Source organism: Pyrus communis, chromosome 12, assembly GCF_041283825.1.
Source record: "Pyrus communis isolate YQ-2024b chromosome 12, ASM4128382v1, whole genome shotgun sequence".
NCBI lineage: Eukaryota > Viridiplantae > Streptophyta > Magnoliopsida > Rosales > Rosaceae > Pyrus > Pyrus communis.
The window spans coordinates 21,877,501-21,897,492 of NC_142576.1; the positions used below are offsets into that span (position 1 = coordinate 21,877,501).

Genomic DNA, 19,992 nt, shown 5'->3' on the forward strand with positions numbered 1-19,992 from the left:
CTCATAAGCATCATGTGGTGCGGGTACTAATTATGCTTTGAATTTGACAGAGCTCTGATATTTTGTACTATGAAGTCTTGGAAATCACCCTGCCAGAATTGCAGTGCCTGAAACATCTAAAAGTTTCTTTTCATCCTGCTACAAAAGATGAGGTCCGTGTGAATATTTGGTCGGCTTCTTCTGCTTATGGACAATTGTGCACATCATAATCTTGTGTAATTTGTTTACAGGCGGGGATTTACAGTATTATATTGCCCAAACAGAGCACTAATGGGGATATGATTAATGTACTTAATAGGAAGGTGGATTTCTCTCTATCTTCGCATTCCATGTATTATCCATGACTTCCCATCTGAAAGTTTCTGCTAATTGTATGAGAAGTCCTCTGTGTGTTTTTGTTTTTCATTTTTTGTTCAGGAAAGCTAATGATGCTTTCATACATTACGTTATCGCTCAGAGCCTTTAATTGATTGAAAACTACTCTTCTCCCTCCCTTCTACTGGTTTTTGTACTTTCTGTCCTTTATAGTTGCCAATAATGGATTGCACTCAACTTGCAGTGGTGATCATAACTTGACAAAATTGGTAGCAATTGTTATCAGCGCCTCTTAAACAGTATTATGGATCTTTTTCAATGTATGGTGTACCTGAAACAGGTAAAGCGGTCTCATCCAAATGCAGAACTACGACTGCTTGAGGTTCTCGATCACAAGATATAAAAGGTAATTACGACTTGTATGGCTGCTGTATCGGCATGTTAGCTTTTTTTTTTATTCTGGTCTTAAGTGATTGTAGCCTGCCCCATTTGTGATGCCGGTTAGGTATCATGATGCTTTTGCTTATTTTTCCCAAGGATCTCATTGTGTCAGAATCCCTTCTACTGTATAGGACTTAAGTAATTTTGTCTGATGTAGCACTCAGAATTCCTCGTGTTGTTTTTTAGATCTTCCCAAACAGTGAGCAAAATTAAGAATATTAATTACCAGTATCGAAGTTTGCGTGCGAAGGAGGCAAGTTCCTTTGCCCCCTCTTCTTTATTTAGTTATATTTTAAAGAGTTACTAGTTTTATTCTGTTGAATTTTTTATATAGTTTTATGCGCAAGATTTGCAATTTGTTTGTTTTCCTTTTCCGGATCAACATCCCTTCTACTGTATAGGATTGAATTGGACTCATTGTACCAGTGTTCTTCATGTGGCAGTCTGTTTTTTTTTCCCTTGTGTATCAGATTCCAGAAGAAGAGAAAACATTGGGTCTCTATGATCGCTTGATTCATGTTTTCCACTTCACGAAAGTCGCCGTATTGAACCAGATGGTAGAAGTAAACTATTTGATTACTGCTAAAGATGGTTTTACCCAAATACTGTGATTTTTCGAATCGGTCTTATATTCTTATTATTTGTACATTTTACAGTAAGTACAAAATTTTGGGGACCCTTTCTTGTTGGTCGTCCGTGAAGGGGAAGCTTTAGCTGAAGTTAAAATAAGGATACAAAAGAAATTGCATCTCCAGGGCACTTGACCCCCCACCTTATATTCATTGGGATGGGGTCAGTAGAGGAAAGTAGTGTTCCTTACTAGTATAAATGATCGTTTATTTTGCTTCCTTGTCGATTTCCCTCTCGTTGTGCAGAGGAAGTTTGCATTCTTGCGACTTGGTCGTCCACAGTACCTGCAGGATTCTGATATCGTTTCCAGACGATTTCAGGTGTATCTATGGTCTATCGCAACTCTTCATGTTATGCCTGCGAGCCAATCCAAACTATGTTTATGGGATTGCCTAGTTGGTTTTTTTTTTAAAGTCCAATATTTTAATCCCTTTAGCCAGGTCGGAGCCCATTCGGAAGGTAAGCTCTTCCAATTCTGGCTTCTCCATTCACAAGGCTTGAACTCGAGACCTTGCTTACGGGGAACATTCTCCTTACCACTTGAACCACCAAACGTTGGTGTTGATGGGTATATTTCGTTTATGCTCCTACCCCTCATCGTTTGCTTACTCCCAAAAAATTTGTGTTTTTGGCTTTGTCTGTGTCTTGCTAAAAAGCCAATCTTTGTTTAACAATCACACATTGTCTAACCAACTCTTTCTTGCGGAGGAGTAGCGGCTGATCTACCTCATGGCAGAAGGAATTGGCAGAGTGACATGCCCCGACCCCGAGGTCCTGGAGACATCGAGATGGTCACGTGTTGGGCGACACCCGAAGGGTGACGAAAGCCATTTAATTTAAACAAAAGCTGAGAAAATAAGCTAAAATATGCAATAGGGGCTAATTACACAAATAAAAGTTCAACTTCTAAGTATTGAAATTAGGTAAATACATGACACGTCCAGAGCATAAGTCTATCACCGAGTACAACTAGAAACTAATATAGAGAAGTGCTATTACAATAGATGGCGAAACGGAGCGAATATAGCACAATATCACTGGTAGGGGAATGCCTCGTAGCTCAGATCGTATTCCTCGTTCATAGGTCCTGAATGGGGCGCAAAACAAACATGAGTGGACCAGGTTGATAAATATACATAACAAAACAGTTATCAACGTACTAACTCCCAGATTTTATGAAAACACAATTATAATGCTAAACATAGGTTTTTCCGAAATCTAACATGTTGTGCAATGTCTCAAATCATAATTTGCATAAATAATAAACACTAGTGAATGTCCGATAACTCTTCAGGCCCCATGCCGGCTTCCCGTCTCTGAGCAAACAGTTAGAGGAAAATACACTTCAGGCCCCATGCTGGCTCCCCGTCCCTGTGCTAAATAGCCAGAGGAAACACACTCCAGGCCCTATGCCAACACCAAACCGTCGCCCGGGACGGACCGGATCTATCCCTACGTCCCGTAGCGAAAAGGACCACCAGGTAAGTATAAAACTAGTTAACATACATATATTGAAGATCAACTTCATATTATAAAGTCATCCATCATCTATATTATAAAGAGGTGTTCTAAACATGTTTTAAATATCATATTGTCATCCATCAGATATTCTATAAGAACATGAGTTATAGGAAAAATAGTAATAATTCAAACTAGCCTCAATAAGTATGTTATCTCAAAGCGTTTCGTAAAACATAATTGTGAAATCATGCTTTTCTATGTATGCATTTCTACCATTAAAACATGCATTTTTAGAAGGGGTCTACTCACCGTACACCGTTGGTGCAAACCGTACCCAACAAGAATAACGGAAGCACTGCTATGAATTGCACCTAATCACACAAATGGTACCTTCAATCAAACTCTACTCAAACAATTGAATTTGGGAAAACGGACATCGGAAACGGGTTTAGAACTTCAAAATTAGCCTAGGAGGGGTCCGCACGAAAACCCAAAAGTCAACCCCGAGGTCAAAGGCAACGGTCAACGATGACCGGTGACTGGTCAAGTCAAAAGTCAACGCTGACTGTTGACCTAGTCAACGGTCAACGGGTCAAAGTCAACGGGTTATGGTTCAACCCGATTTAGGGTTTGGGTATTGGATTCGGGTTTGGGCCCTAGGGTTTGGGTTAGGAAAATGAGTTTAGATTTTAGGTGGGCTGGGGCGGGTGTAACACAGAGTATGCAAGCTAGACTTTAAAGTAAAAAATCCAAAGTTTTATAAATTGACGAAGGAAAAACCAACGTGGTGGATGGGTCAAGTTCTGCACTTGCAGTCGAGTTGTTATGACTACTAGGTGTTAGACGAAATGGCCCAATAAAACTTTTTTTGGTTGATATTATGACCCTATTAACTAAACAATCTGACTCTGCCACTTTCTCTATGTATATATTCAGATTTTAAAATGAAAGAAAGAGAAGTTGGAAAGAAATGTGAGAGAAAATGGGAGTTTTTTTTTTCTTAAATTAAAAGTGCTACGACTACATGTTAGTGAGGTTTGAAAAAAAAAAATACAACGAAGTTTGATTTGGGCGGAAACTTTATTCTTTTTGAACAAACGATATTATCTACATTAAGGGGGTGAGAGAGTGGGGGAGTGGGTTAAGGCTCACAATGGGCAAACATAATAATGTGGTTCAAATTTGCCTTTGTTAAGAATCAAATCCAAAACCTCTCACTTATCAGTAAAACAGAATACTATTAGACCATATTACTAAATAACAATTTGGGTGGAATTATATACTATATTTCATTTTTTGATGGAATACTAAACCGTCTTTTCGCTTTTTTTACAATTGATAAAGAAAATTTAATTAATAAGTAGTTTTGAAAATAAGTATTATATTCATTAATAAGGTAGAACACGTACAAAAAAAGGAGATAGGATGCTAAAAATGAGTCTCGATAAAAACTTTGACATAAATTTTAACCCATTCTAAGAATTTTTTATTTATTAATAAGTAGTTTAAATAACTTTTTCAGACTGAGCGGTGGATTGTATAAAAGTGAGAGAAGTTTAATACCAATTGTGCACAATTATTATAATTTATGACATCACCCACTTTAACAAAAGCTTGAATACCAGTGTACGAGGAAAGATCACATACGTCATTCGCCAGTGCACGTGACCCTCTGTGACTGCCACGTCTTCCATTTTAATCCCACCCAACCATCTCGCCCCAGGTGTCGGCCTCCCACTGGTCCTTCCACTCGCTAAAGATCTTACTCCTCTCAAATAAAGTCATAAACCCACCGCACCCGGTCCTCAATTTCCCAAACTACCCCCGCCCTTCCACGAAATCCCCAATACGCCCCTCCCTGGACTTTGCACTCAGCGGCTTGTCTCTGAGCCAGTTTCTTACGGGAGTGTCCCCTCCTTCGCAAAACGAAGCCCCGCTTCTCTCTCATCTCTCTCTCTCTGCCCCCCTCTCTCTCTGCCCCCGTCCTTCACTGGTATCGTTCGTCTCTCAGATTCGTCGATCGGACGGTTCGTTGCGCGGAAGCAATGACTATGATGACTCCTGCACCATTGGATGTACGTACCGACTCCTCTACATTTCCATTCTCGGTTTAATTTCATTGGGTTTCGGCTTCGTTCTTCGTTTCTGATCGCCTATGGATCTTGGTGCCGTTCGGCAGTTTCAAACTGGGAGGAATTTTGGGAATTCACCGACTTACAATGATTGATTTGCTAGGGTTATGATTCAGTAAGATAGGGTTAGGTTTGTCTCGGTCAGAGCTCTGATTTTTGTTTCTTTTGTTAGCAGCAACAGCAAGAGGACGAAGAGATGCTTGTGCCGCACTCGGATTTGGTCGAAGGTCCTCAGCCAATGGAAGGTTTAATTTTTAGTAATTTTTCGATGAGTTACTGTTTGAATTTCTTATGTTTGTGTTTATGGTGTGGTTTTGGAGCGTTATGTGTGGCGTAGTTGATCTGAAACAATTGATTTTTGTGTGAATTTGGCACCACGGGGTTTGATTAGAGTGCAAGTGGTTGCATTTTCTTTAGGGTTTTGGTTTTGTTGTTTTGAAATTTATGGTATTTGGTGTGTTGGTAGTAGCCCAAGTGGAGCCAGCTAGTACAGTTGATAGTCAACCAGTGGAGGATCCTCCAACAATGAAATTCACTTGGACAATTGAGAACTTTACTAGGTTGAACATCAAGAAGCACTACTCTGACATGTTCGTAGTGGGCGGCTATAAATGGTATTTTTTTCTTGTCTACCAGATGTCAAAAACTGATTATAACGCAGCTTAAGATTGGCTTATATTTGTATCTCGGTGATTGGATTCTGAATTGCTTTTGGTTTGTTTGATCAGGCGGATACTAATATTTCCCAAGGGAAACAATGTGGACTACTTGTCAATGTATTTGGATGTGGCAGATTCCGGGACATTGCCATATGGGTGGAGTAGATATGCGCACTTCAGCTTGGCTGTAGTTAATCAGATCCATACCAAGTACTCAATAAGAAAGGGTATATTCCTTTATTAGTCTTGTTTCTTTTTAGCATTCAAGTTTGTGCTTTTGCCTGGTTGTTGTATTCTGTTTTCTTTTTTACTTTCAGTGAGAGCTTTGCTTGTTGTTGGGTAGTCATGGGCACCCAAGGCTTTTAATTAGAATTTATTATCCTTGAAATGGACGTACCTGGTTTTCCACTTCATAGTTCTTGGGTGATGCCATTTGAACGCAATCAATATCTAATTAATCACTCTAATCTTGTTATTGTGAGCTTTTAATTCTAATTTTTCTCGTTGAAATATCAAAACTATAAAGTAAAGAAAATTCTTCCACCCCTTTCTCTCTAACATCTTGGCTAACAGCAGCAGCACCATGAACTGACTATGTGCCCATGGCGACTTTATTTGGGGATTTTTTAAGTTTGAGAAAAAGTGAATCAAAAAATTATGGAGTAAAACGTACCAACAGCTGTTAGAAGTAAATTGAAAACCAATAGATTATTCCTTTTAGGTATCTAGATGTCAAATATAGATTAACAGTAAAGGTAGGAACAGGAAGAATTTACTTGGAAATTATGTGCAATTAAGCAAGAATTCTAGGTAATGAAAAGGCTAACTGAATCAAGGGTTTCCATTTATTAAGGGATGAGCTTGCGGCGGGTCTGGCGATCAGATATGGTAAAGAATTGTATTTTATTGGTGTGGCCTATGTTGTAGAACATTAATTTGCAATGCGTTTAACCAGAACTGAACAATCTTTAATCATATTCAAGATGTTTTTTAAGACCTTTGTCTTTGATTGTTTTATGATGTTGCAGACACTCAGCACCAATTCAATGCAAGAGAAAGTGACTGGGGATTCACTTCATTCATGCCTCTTGGTGATCTTTATGACCCGAGCAGGGGATATCTGGTGAACGATACAGTTGTGGTTGAAGCTGAGGTTGCTGTCCGTAAGGTTCTTGATTACTGGTCATATGACTCGAAAAAGGAAACTGGTTATGTTGGGCTCAAGAATCAGGGAGCAACTTGTTATATGAATTCTCTTCTCCAGACTTTGTACCATATACCGTACTTCAGAAAGGTCATTTACATGATCTCCTGTTTTCATTGTAGGCTAAACATGGATTGTTTGAATTTTCTATGAAAAGCATTATCTCAATTTTGGACTTACTTACCAGGCTGTGTATCATATGCCAACAACTGAGAATGACATGCCTTCAGGAAGCATCCCTTTGGCGCTACAAAGTTTATTCTATAAGCTACAATACAATGATAGCAGTGTTGCAACCAAAGAATTGACCAAATCCTTTGGATGGGATACATATGATTCTTTTATGCAACATGATGTGCAGGAACTTAATAGAGTTCTTTGTGAAAAGCTTGAAGACAAAATGAAGGTATAGGAAGCTTTCAGTTTTTGCTATTGCTGTAGCTTTTGTTCATTCCACTTTGATAATTGTTCTGTGGGCCCAGGGAACTGTTGTGGAGGGTACAATACAGCAGTTGTTTGAAGGACATCACATGAATTACATTGAATGCATCAATGTGGATTACAAATCTACAAGAAAGGAATCATTTTATGGTAATATTTATTGGCACGATTTCAGTTGTTAAGAGTTGGGAAATATTTTGTAAATGTCAGTGCATGCCACTGGTTTCTTCTTATTACTTTGCAGACCTACAGCTTGATGTGAAAGGCTGTCGGGATGTTTATGCTTCTTTTGACAAGTATGTGGAAGTTGAACGTCTTGAGGGTGACAATAAATACCACGCCGAAGAACATGGTTTGCAGGTTAATTACTGAATCACTTTTGGAGGGCTGCATTTATACTATAAATATAATCTGAGGCTGCTTGTAGTTGCATTATTTCCAAAACTAGGGTTTACATTGTTTCCTCTGCAGTGAAGTATTTAATATATGTTCCCAAAACATGTGTTGGTGGTGTCGTGCGTGATATATTTTAAATTCTGATTGGATGCATCCTCAGTTTTTTCTTTCCATTAAATCTCTTGCTGAAGCAAGTATTCTTACATATATTTCTTTGATATTAAAAATTTAAAATATTGCTCTCAAGGAATATTTTGGATGTTTATTCCAGGATGCTAAGAAGGGTGTTCTGTTTATTGACTTCCCTCCCGTTCTTCAACTTCAGCTAAAGCGATTTGAATATGATTTTATGCGGGACACTATGGTTAAGGTTGGTACTGGAAGCTCATCTTCCTCCTTTAGCTTCATCTGTGTTTATACATGAAACATTGAAACTGTGATGTTTTACTATGAAGGTTAGTTTTACTATGAAGGTATGCTTCTTAGCTGAAAACAAAACTGTACCATGTAAAATATATTTCTTCACATTTTGTATAAATTCAGGTGAAAGCTTGTCTTTGCCTCTTGGGTTTCAATCTAATTTTAATTTTGTTTTATGACTGAATGCTGAAAGATGGATTAACCCCTATCTATATGGTTCTTTTTGTTCCTTTTTTTTCTCAACCAAAAAAAAAAAAAAAAAAAAAAAAAGCCTCATTGTGTTCCAGTTTCTTTGTAGTTGAACTTTCTCAATCGAATGAATTATTTCAAAGTTATATATACTAATGAAATTCGTTTTTACCTCTTGGGTATGTTTGTTTGTGTGGCAATGACATTTTTTAAAAGGAAAGCAAATAAATTATCATGGTAAGAATGTTGTATTATTTGTTTTTGGCAGATAAATGATCGCTATGAATTTCCTCTTCAACTTGACCTTGATAGGGAGAATGGAAAATATCTATCACCTGAATCAGATAAGAGTGTTCGCAACCTCTACACTCTTCATAGGTATCTATTTTGCCTTGTACTATTACATGATATAATATAGATCATCTGTTTCCTAAATTTGGCATGTTATTTCAAAGGATTGTATTTTCTAGACCTTTGCATGTGCATGGCATTATTTACTGAGTGTAACATAACCAATTTTCTTCTTCTTGTCTTGACATATGATATCCCCAGTGGATAGACCAATTTTTTTCATTGAAATTGAAGCTGGGTTATAGAACTATCTAATGCATGGCCATTCATGATGTCTAGGAGTCTACTTATTTATCAAAGTTCTTTCATGCCTATGACTATTAAGGCATTGTGCCTCTACTATTAGTTGAGTGGGTGGGATTATGAAAAAAATTTCGGGTTTAATTTATCAGTTGTGCCCAATAGTGATTATGGTATTTAAAAATACTAATACAATATATGAAGAGGGTTATTCGAACCTGCTTTTGCATCTGCCTGGTTGGTCATGTTGTGTGGAGCTTCATAATTTTTACTTTGTAGTTGGTTACTTACTATGATAATTTTCTACTGTTGCAGTGTCTTGGTGCATAGTGGTGGGGTGCATGGTGGACATTACTATGCTTTCATCAGACCAACCCTCTCAGACCAGTGGTACGGACTGATCTCCTGGAATCGATTCTCTCTGTAGTTGTCTGGAGTCTCAGACAGAAAACACATGAATGCAGAGACAGACATTCTCTAACACCGCTCTCTTGCTTTGCTTCTACGTTTTTTTGTTGCTCATTGTTCAAATAAGATGGTTTTATTGGAATCTATATATTTCACATTGCTTTTCTGATGGATTCTGGTACCATAACATGGTTACCTGACTGCTTGCTCAAAAAGAAAGCACCTGTTATTTTATGACATATGCATTTTTTTTTTTTCCAAGAATTACTTTGAAGTCGGTATTTCTTTATTTGGATTTTTATGCATGACTGAGTGTTCTTGTGCATGCATTTCATGTGTTGATGTAATTTGTCATGTCTTGTTTTAGGTACAAATTTGATGATGAACGTGTGACAAAAGAGGATGTGAAGAGAGCTTTAGAAGAGCAGTACGGTGGTGAGGAAGAGGTAGTTTAGTTTTTGCTGTATCCGACCTGCTATGGTTCTCCTTGATTTTAAAGTTTCTTAATTGTCAACTGACCTATTGTTGTTTTCTTTCCAACAGTTGCCACAGACCAATCCTGGCTTCAATAATACTCCTTTCAAATTTACAAAATACTCAAATGCATACATGCTTGTGTATATACGGGACAGTGATAAGGACAAAATAATATGTAACGTGGATGAGAAAGACATAGCCGAACATCTAAGGGTAATCGTATATCATGCATAAGTTCTGATTCCAGTATCCAATTAAGAGAATGAACTGACATTCTATGTTCCATTTCAGATAAGGTTGAAGAAAGAACAAGGAGAGAAGGAGGACAAAAGGAAATATAAGGCACAAGCACACCTCTATACTATTATTAAGGTAAAGGTTTCTAGTTTATCCTCGTTTTTACCATTGTTTGTTCAGATTTGGTATGACAGGTGTTTCGTGTGGAACAAAAAAATTATGGCAAAATTTAATGATGTGTTTAGGTTGCTCGAGATGTGGATCTGACAGAACAAATTGGAAGGGATATTTATTTTGACCTTGTGGACCATGACAAAGTTCGTAATTTCCGTATTGAGAAACAAAAGCCCTTTAATCTTTTCAAGGTACACCAGTACAGGCTGACTTTGTGCATTTATACCTTCTTTATTCTTTTTTACAATTTGGGGTTATGTTTAATAGGGAATTCCTAAATTTGAAATGGTTAACAGGAGGACGTTGCGAAAGAGTTTGGCATACCAGTGCAGTTTCAGCGTTTCTGGATTTGGGCCAAGAGACAAAACCACACATATCGCCCCAACCGACCATTGACACCTCAGGAAGAAACACAATCAGTACGTACTTTGTACTTCCTACCTTTGAATGGATTTTCAATGCAAGATGCCCTGCTCCTTGCCCGCGTGCTTTGTTTTCAGTTCTATTCGTAATTCCTAATTCTTATTATATCTCAATTATTACTTTTCCTCCATTTGGATTTATTAGTGGATGTTGTGTAAAACTGATCAGCTCAAGTTTATGAACGAATGATGGATGATTAGAATTGTATTATTTGTGAAATTGGAATTTAACTAAGTGCTTAATGGATTGGTCAGTGATAAACATTCAATCTCAGATTTGGAATGATTGATAGTTTTTTTAACTGCACTTCGGTGCTAAGAAGAGCTTGGTTTAGGTGCCTTATGCAAAGCTAATGATGACCGCTTGCATTTTTCAGGTTGGACAATTGAGAGAGGTATCAAATAAAACACACAATGCAGAGCTAAAGTTGTTTCTGGAAGTAGAGTTTGGGCCGGTAACCAGTCTTACTCTATTCTTGTTACTACCTGTGTAGTGAAGCTTGTTGGAGTTCCAATTGCTGTATGAAAGGATTTTTTTCTTACATTTTATCGTTTCTGTACATTTTCCAGGATCTACGTCCTATTCCTCCGCCTGTCAAAACTAAGGAAGATATCCTTCTTTTCTTTAAGCTTTATGAGCCTGAGAAACAAGAACTACGGTACCTCCTGCTCTTTCTGCGTGGCTGAATATTTTTATCCTTTGCCTTGTGTTTGCTAATTTAAGTTTCTTTTCTGTTTCCAGTTTTGTTGGTAGGTTTTTCGTGAAGAGTTCTAGTAAACCAGCAGAGATTTTAGGAAAATTAAATCAACTGGCTGGCTTTACCCCTGATGAAGAAATTGAACTTTATGAGGTGTGTTTCACTTTAAATTTTAGCATAAGGTTGTGTCGTAGCTCACACACACTCATATATATTGTATATAGACGTGTAGAATGTATATGTATATTTATAATTCGTTGCATGCTTTGCTGTAGCATTTTAAGCAAACTTAATATATGTTTTTGTGCTACAATTTCAGGAAATAAAGTTTGAGCCCTGTATCATGTGCGAACACCTTGACAAGAAGACCTCATTTCGATTAAGTCAGGTAACTGTTGCTATATTGCATGCTTGGTATATTACAAATATATGTGTATTATAGGAATTAACGTTTTGATTCTAGGTATATTTTCAGTTAACCATTGGTTGCGTTCCTTTTCCAGATTGAAGATGGGGATATTATTTGCTTTCAGAAGTCTACTCCTCTTGAAAGTGAAGACGAATGTAAATATCCTGATGTTCCTTCATTTTTGGAATACGTACACAATCGCCAGGTACAGGCTGTGGAAACATTTAATTTGTTTTATAGCTATATTTTGTTGAATGTTAAACCTAACTGTGTTGAATGGTCTGATGCTTTACAGGTTGTTCATTTCCGTTCTTTGGAGAAACCTAAGGAGGAGGATTTCAGTTTAGAATTGTATGTACTTCCTGAACCATTGTCCCTCCTAGTTGAACAGTCCATCATTGTTTTATTACTCAGTTCGTTAACTTTATTTTTCATTGTTATTTTTAGGTCAAAGCTACACACTTACGATGATGTAGTGGAGAAATTGGCTCGCCAAATTGGTTTGGAAGATCCCACCAAAATCAGACTCACTGCACATAACTGCTACTCTCAGCAACCTAAGCCCCAACCAATTAAATTTCGGGGCGTAGAGCATTTAACTGATATGTTAGTTCATTACAATCAAGTAGGTGACACTGTATTGCCCCTTCCTCTGTTTAATTCACTCTCATATGCATCATGTGGTGTGGCTACTAATTATGCTTGTTGTTTCCTTTTACAGAGCTCTGATATTTTGTATTATGAAGTCTTGGACATCCCCCTGCCAGAATTGCAAGGCCTAAAAAATCTAAAAGTTGCTTTTCATCATGCTACAAAAGATGAGGTACGAGTAATTTTTTTTTCAGCGTCTTCTGCCTATGAACAGTGATTACATCATTGTGCACATCATAATCTTGAGTGATATGTTTACAGGTGGTGATTCACAATATTAGATTGCCCAAACAGAGCACTGTGGGGGATGTCATTAATGTACTTAAAACGAAGGTACTGTTTCTGTCAATCATATTTTAAGTTCTATGTGTATTTTCTTTTCGTTTTTGGTACAGGAAAGGTAATGATGCTGTCATACATCAATTTCCTTTATTTATTGCTTATAAGATACATCACTTTGACTAACTTTAAGAGTTATTAGATGCTCAACATAATTTATCTCTGCCTCCTTTGAAAGTTCTGTATAATAGATTTTACTCAATGTATGGTGTACTTGAAACAGGTAGAGCTGTCTCATCCAAATGCAGAACTCCGATTGCTTGAGGTTTTCTATCACAAGATTTACAAGGTAATTATTTGTATGTCAGCTGTGTCAGCATATAGGTATTTTTTTGGGTCATTTTTCCCAGAAATGATATGCACGTAGCTGGCCCCATTTATGATGTGATTATATATGATATGTTTGGCTTGTTTTCCTAAAGGACCTTATTATATCAGAATTTTTTTCCGTCGAATAATGTATGTGCTTTAGTCTGTAGTTGCACTCAGTTCCATCTGTTTGTTTTCAGATCTTCCCATACAGTGAGAAAATTGAGAATATAAATGACCAGTACTGGACTTTGCGTGCAGAGGAGGCAAGTTCATTTCTCCCCCTTTTCTTTATCTAGTTTTATTTTGGGAACTTTCTTCTTTATTCAGTTGAAATTTTTTAGAATGTGGGTGTAGTTTTATGGGCAAGATTTGTAATTAGTTGGTTTTCCCTTTCCGGATTAGCATCCTTGCTTGGATTGATATTTTTAATCGGTACTTTCTATGCAGCTGACTTTTCCCCCCTTGTGTATCAGATTCCAGAAGAAGAGAAAAACTTGGGTCCCCATGATCGCTTGATTCATGTTTACCACTTTACAAAAGACACTGCACAGAACCAGATGGTATGCGAATTTTTATAAAAAAAATTTCGCAAGCGGAATCTTGGCTTGTTGATTGATATTTTGTACAACTATTTGATTCCTGTTTCAGTTAGAGATGAAGAGTGATTCACCCAAATATATAAAGATTTTAGTAACTATCTTGTTCTTTGTACATTTCAACAGCAAGTACAAAATTTTGGGGAACCTTTCTTCTTGGTCATCCATGAAGGTGAAACTTTAGCTGAAGTTAAAGAACGGATACAAAAGAAATTGCAGGTCCCCGATGAGGAGTTCTCCAAGGTACTTGATTCAACCTTACATTCGTTGGAACGTGACTGGAGGAAAAGATTGTTTTACCTCTATTATTAATGGTTTTTGTATGTTGCTGCTCATCTATTTCCCTTTTGGTTGCGCAGTGGAAGTTTGCTTTCTTGTCACTTGGTCGTCCTGAGTACTTGCAGGATTCTGATGTTGTTTCCAGCCGTTTTCAGGTATGTTCTATATTCTATCGCAATCTTGTGCTTATGGGTATTGCCATTATTGCGTTGCGGGTTCTTTAATTCCATTTTTATGGCTTTTGTTTTCCTCAGAGAAGAGATGTTTATGGTGCATGGGAGCAGTACCTTGGGTTGGAGCACTCTGATAATGCTCCTAAGAGAGCGTATGCTGCAAATCAGGTAAGTGCTGCTTCTTGGTGTTATACAAACTTCACATGCTTATGCCCAAATAGTGTATCGAAGAAATGGATACCTCCCGTTTCTTGGTTTTGATTCACCTCACAATATTTTGCAGAACCGTCACACATACGAGAAGCCAGTTAAAATATACAACTAACAAGAGCCGATGGTCCTAGGCCAGTGCATCAGCTTGTACTTAGCATCCTTCAGTGCCACAGAGGCAGTCTGAAAACAGCCAGGATGCGAAACAATGTAGCTCGTATCATATAGGGGTGATTTGGTTAGGATTCGATTGTTGTGTTTTGGGCTCAAATATTGATTCATGTGGTTGGGGAACTGGAAGATCATCTCCCGATGTGTCGTAAAATTGTTAATCCCTCTGCTGGAGTTCTGCTCTGATCCTTTTGTTTGTTTGTTTGTTTGTTTTACCTCCTTGATGAAGGCGCCTCCTCGCTTTCGGAGGTTGGTTGCGTTCCCTATACAGCTCCGTTGTAATTTAGCAGTACATAAGGAGATTTTGAGGGCATTTGTATCGGGTACAGTCGGCTGCATTTGCATTTAGGATTGTTCCGTAATATTATTTTTCTGTTCAATTAATTTTATCTTAATTTCGTGAAAGAGATGGGAAAAAAACTGCAAAACGGGTTTGTATTAGCGTATTTGGCTTGTTCACAATTCTGGCTCTCAGATTGTATAAGATATATGATTTCGAATTGGTGTGTTTGTGTGTATCGATCTGAATCGTTTATTTTTCAGTTCATCTATGCAGTGTTTATGATTTCGCATTTCAGTTTTGCACAAGTCACTGCGTCGTCCATGCAGGACATGTTGATTTATATACCAAAATAGATGTATAAGATACGCTACCGAACTTTAAGTGAAAAACGCTATTCAGCAATGCAGTTCAAGTAATCCAGGAACATTAAAATATGACTACGCATATATCCCTTTTTCTTGTCCTCTCTAAATTTTTTATTATTGAGGAGAGAAATTGCTTTGAAATTATTACAATAATTTAGGGATGGATAAGGTTTCGAACCTGGGATGCATGGATAGAAACTCAACATCTTATTGAGAAATTTTTCAATATGCTCGGTATTCGGAATGGTACACCCCATGCTATTATGCAATTGGAGGGAAGTTTATTTTTCCAGGTGTCCCTCTAATTGTATAATAACATGTGCCGTACCATTTCATGTTTCAGGTACATTAAAAAATCTCTCCACTCTATTCATTTGGATATTGGACCACATGTCCCTTTTAGTTTGTTATATTTTATCTTATACAGTAAAATCTCTCTAAAATAATACTCTGTAAAGGAATAACCTTCTAAAGTCATAAACAATTTTGGTCCCAACTTGGTACTAGTTATGTGTAGGAATAAACTTCATATGGTGACAAGTTAAAATTTTTTTTTTGGTCCCATTTTAGGAAACACATCGCCAAACAGTAATAATCGTCAATGAGTACAAAAACATGCAATATCACTAATAAAAGTTTAAGATGAACTCAATATTTCTCTAAAGTTTGGGACAATGCTTTAGCTTTTAAAGTTGATACCACCTTTTTAAGCTTGCGGGTAATATAATACTTCATCAACATGAACACCTTGTTGAAGCTGCGATGTTTCTAACTTCTCAAGCATGTGTACAACTTCTTGGCATGAAAATTTTAGTATTTCCACACACATTCATTAAGGATAAATACGTTGATAAATAATATTTTTAACTACACCTCTATTATTTAATCACCTCTCTAAAATATGAAATTAACTTGGTCCCAACTTTATGACTTTATAAAGGTTTATCTATGCAATGACAAAGCAAATTGATATCAAAATTCAGGGTTTGGGGATTAATCCAATCTAATAAACATAGCAAGCCATGGTGACTATGGGGATGCTTTGAGTGTTGAATTAAAAAAAAGTGGTTCTGTTTATACTCAAATGTCTCTGGAGACACTTCAGTTTTGTTGAAAATAAAAGAACGATGCCCATCAGCGTAATGACCTGAAGAAATCCAGGATTTCCAACATCTGCAAACATTGGTTGCTTGCTGTGAACAAGGGCGACCACAAGTGCGGTCCGATGGTCGCCATAAAAGCTAGGGCGACCACAAGTACGGTCCAATGGCCACCGTAAAAGCTAGAAAAAAATGGTGTGAAAATCACCTTCCATGTGGTATTGAGAGTTCAAATGCAAACTTAGCGTTAGAAGTGGATGAAAAAGCCACAATGACATTGACATAAACACAACTTCTAAAAATAAGACCAAATTAGAATAAGGTATAACAAAAATACAAACAAACTCCTTTTGTTTTTTTCCAAGCAAGCAAATATGGTGGTATCAATCTGTTTGAGGAACTTGAGAGGGTACATGACAGCCGAAAATGAAAAGAATCATGATGAAAAAAAAAAAGGATTGAAGGAGGCATTGTGACCAATTGACCCGCGATACAGGTCACAATTGAGGAAGGGGTTAGAAGCCTTTTTACGAGCAATTGTTCAAAATGTCCCTCGCAATCCTGTTTCTTCGTCATGTTTATTTTCTTTTTCAACCGTGTTGTAACGTCTCAATTTCCTCAAACACATTGTTACCACTATATCTGCTTAATTGAAAGAAAGAGTTTGTTTGTATTATTGTTCTTCCTCAGCTAATTTGGTCTATTTATACAGGTTGCGCTCACGTTAAAAATCATGGTGGCTTTTTCACCTAACCCTCATGCTAAAAGCTTGCATTTCAACAGGACCAAAATTACCAACACTGATTTCATGAAGCTTTTCATGCTGAGATTATTCAACCTGATCTTGCATGGGATTTTCTACACTACTCTGGAGTATGGGATACTCTCTGAGTGTCTTAACCGTAAGATCTTAGTTTAAAAAATATAAAAACCAAGATCTAAAAACGGTAAAAACTTTCGAAGTATTTCGTAATCCATAGCAACCTATTTCAATTCAATATAGAATGGTTATGTTAACACTCAAAACTCATTTCAGGACCCAAATACGTACTTTTCTCAAATGACTTCAGTATGATAAGTCCACATACAAATAATGAAAAAAAAAAAAAAGGAATTGTTATTAGCACTCCAAAAATCTCATTCTACACTCCAAACTTTCTATATTAGAAAAGAAAAATACACTTGTGAGAAGTGTAGAATGAGATTTTTTGAGTGCCAATAATATTTCCCAAAAAAAAATTGAACTTCAAAAAATTGTGTAGCTGATGTCTTCGTGCAACTTAAGTTTATGAATCTTATACATGTTCATCAAGAGGGCCCAAGTAGTAAGTAAAATGTAGTAGTAACATATATATATACTCTCGTCATCACTAACGCCAAAAGTGAAAACCAAAAATTAAAAACGAAATAGTTCCCGAACGAAACTTCAAAAAAAAAAAAAAAACAAAAAAAAACAACTAATGCACCAATTCCGTTGCAAAATTGGGTAAAAGGCTAACGCAGTTCTGTCAGCAGGATTCGTAAGACTCGTATTTTATGAAACTCCATTGGATATGATCTACATCCCATTACAAAACTCGGTATGATATTAAACCATTTACGGTCTTAACAACCAATCGATTCATGCGTACAAGCAGCAGCAAGTAAGATCTTGCTTTCGGCCCTATATCTATGAAACAGCACCAAATCAGGTCGTTGATTTCGACATCTATAAACATATGATGGTAAAGAGATTTCAAATGAAACATGTGTGCATATGCCAACAAGTATGGATGCACTGCAGGCATGCTGTTGTTCTTGCGTGAAATCAAAGTCTATGAAGAAGCCAAAAAAAAGAATTTACCTAAGCCCAAGGACGAAATTTCATCTTGATGGAAGAAATATTCCCCCCTGCTTTCTGTTTCAGGCTTGAATTAATCTTCTCGACAGCGGCAAGCAAGTCCTGAAAGTCGAGTTCAACACAACACAATTTTTCACAAATTGGAAACAAAACGAACAACAAATTTGACGTCATGCAGTAAACTTAAAGCGAACTGTGATATTTGATGAGGATTCATTTAAGACTAAAACTGGTAAGTTTCTAAATACACATAAGGGCACGGAAAGTTTGTCAACATCGATCTTATTCTACCCTAATGTCATTCTTATTTGCATTCATTTTTCTTGCTCAATGAAGACACTACATCAATAACGATATCCTCTGAGTTACACGGTGCATCATACATATTCATAAACTTTTCCAGAGTCCTCAACGCCATTCAACTTCTTACAGCTATCAGAATAATAGTCAATTTCTCAGCCATTCAATAGATACTTCTCTCTATATTTTATCACCATAAGGATTCCAAATGCTGGTATAAGAGTCGTTCCCATTATCATGAATCGTGATACAGGTAACTAAAGCATTACCTTGCAATACAGTGTATGCAGATTTGATAACATAAATGCAATCACAATAAACACGACGCAGCTTCATACCTCCCAAGGTGCTAGACTTTTCATGTAGGAAGGAAGGCTCTCGTAGTCATCCGGGATACCTGCCTTTACAAGAGGCCAAGGAACTTCAGCTAGCTTTGGTTTATCCTCAACTTCCCCTACATTTATTCAAAAGCAATGCCAAACATCAATGGGCAATCGTCATAAGATTTTGTTCCCAGCTAAACCGATGATTTTCAGTGGAAACATACTACAAAAGACAGAATTAAATACCGAAATCAGATAGCAATCCATCTCTGGGAGCTCCTGAGGTCTTCGTGGAAGCATCATACGACCCCTTAAAGGACTTAAAACTCATGTATAGCTATATCAGGTTCCTCACTTTTAGCAATAGCTGCAGCAGAGTGCGCGACAGAACTGAAAGCGTCCATTGCATCAGCGAAAATTAAACTGAAACTAAGAAAACAAGTGCGCAAAATTCGAGCATTGTGAACTAGAAATCACAAACAAACAGATATACGGGTTTTGATTTCAATTTCTGACCTTGAGATGCTAAAGTAGCAAGAGACGCATCCGAAAGCCCGAGCTTCTTCAAACACAAAGACTCGTCCAATCTAATCGAAACACCACTGAGAAAACACAAATCAAAATTCCAATTCCCAATTTTTTAATTTTAAGTACAAATTCCTATTAAGGATACAAATCTTCTTCTTCATCAATGACAGGTGCATAGAATCCGTCCTCTTGAACAACCGGCGTCCTTTCAAAGTCGTCCTCGTCAATCTCAAGTTCTGCAGAAAATACCATAATTAATAATTTATTACGAATAATTATTTTTAAGGGCGTGTTTGGCTGGCGAGAAAACTAGTACCGGCGACGGTGGAGGGGGAGAGATGACGTTGGAGGTGGAGGAGGCGGGTTTGGTTTTCCTTGGACCTCGCAGCAGTGTCCCAAGAGCTCCTCGAAGGGGACGGTGCCGAACGACATCGTTTCAAGGAGGTTGAGTTGGGTGCTGACGGCGGAGACGCGGCGGTTGAGGGATTGGAGGAAGTTGGACAACGCCGTATCGAGAGGGATGGGGCGGCGGTCGACAGAAGCTTTGAGGGCGTCGCAGCTGCTGTGGAGGTGGTTGCAGAAGGACGCTACGCCCTTGCACAAGCTCCGAATCGATTCCTCCATTTCTCTCTCTCTCTTGCATTCTGAACCCTTCCGTTTGGCTCCGTTTTTCATTCGGAATTAAATGGGCGGGAAGTAGATGCAGAAGAACAATAACTTTGAAGTAGGTATATGATATCAACAAGCGCCTGTAGCTCAGTGGATAGAGCGTCTGTTTCCTAAGCAGAAGGCCGTAGGTTCGACCCCTACCTGGCGCG

General features: G+C 37.6%; 1 protein-coding gene, 1 non-coding gene and 2 pseudogenes across 6 annotated transcripts; 3 read left to right on the plus strand and 1 right to left on the minus strand.

Moving 5' to 3' along the window:
• The window catches only part of LOC137744539 (ubiquitin C-terminal hydrolase 12-like), a 24,755-nt pseudogene extending 22,655 nt beyond the window's left edge, over positions 1–2,100 (plus strand).
• A 2,603-nt stretch (positions 2,101–4,703) lies between these two features.
• LOC137746105 (ubiquitin C-terminal hydrolase 12) lies at positions 4,704–14,935 on the plus strand. 4 transcript variants are annotated; one of them, XM_068486170.2, is made up of 32 exons: positions 4,704–4,922; positions 5,152–5,224; positions 5,446–5,593; positions 5,708–5,865; positions 6,667–6,932; positions 7,030–7,248; positions 7,325–7,433; positions 7,528–7,643; positions 7,951–8,049; positions 8,557–8,666; positions 9,195–9,269; positions 9,655–9,733; positions 9,831–9,977; positions 10,056–10,136; positions 10,247–10,366; positions 10,472–10,594; positions 10,975–11,052; positions 11,168–11,256; positions 11,340–11,448; positions 11,615–11,683; positions 11,799–11,909; positions 12,000–12,055; positions 12,152–12,329; positions 12,426–12,527; positions 12,617–12,688; positions 12,918–12,983; positions 13,204–13,269; positions 13,480–13,566; positions 13,729–13,845; positions 13,962–14,036; positions 14,136–14,222; positions 14,338–14,935. In XM_068486170.2, exons 1-32 carry the CDS (start codon positions 4,893–4,895, stop codon positions 14,377–14,379), a joined length of 3,357 nt encoding a protein of 1,118 aa, XP_068342271.2. In that variant the 5' UTR covers positions 4,704–4,892; the 3' UTR covers positions 14,380–14,935. The 4 variants fall into 4 exon arrangements, with proteins under 4 accessions (XP_068342271.2, XP_068342273.2, XP_088537609.1 ...); XM_068486172.2 differs by having other exon boundaries at positions 4,720–4,922; positions 5,155–5,224; XM_088681483.1 differs by having other exon boundaries at positions 4,720–4,922; positions 5,155–5,224; positions 5,449–5,593.
• A 2,816-nt stretch (positions 14,936–17,751) lies between these two features.
• LOC137744540 (uncharacterized) lies at positions 17,752–19,823 on the minus strand (annotated as a pseudogene). The gene is made up of 6 exons (XR_015954040.1): positions 19,491–19,823; positions 19,320–19,410; positions 19,163–19,233; positions 18,893–19,013; positions 18,662–18,777; positions 17,752–18,125 (listed from the first exon to the last, which is right to left on the minus strand). The product of XR_015954040.1 is annotated as an uncharacterized LOC137744540 (transcript).
• Positions 19,824–19,919: 96 nt separating this feature from the next.
• TRNAR-CCU (transfer RNA arginine (anticodon CCU)) lies at positions 19,920–19,992 on the plus strand. The gene has a single exon. It is a non-coding gene; the product is annotated as a tRNA-Arg (tRNA).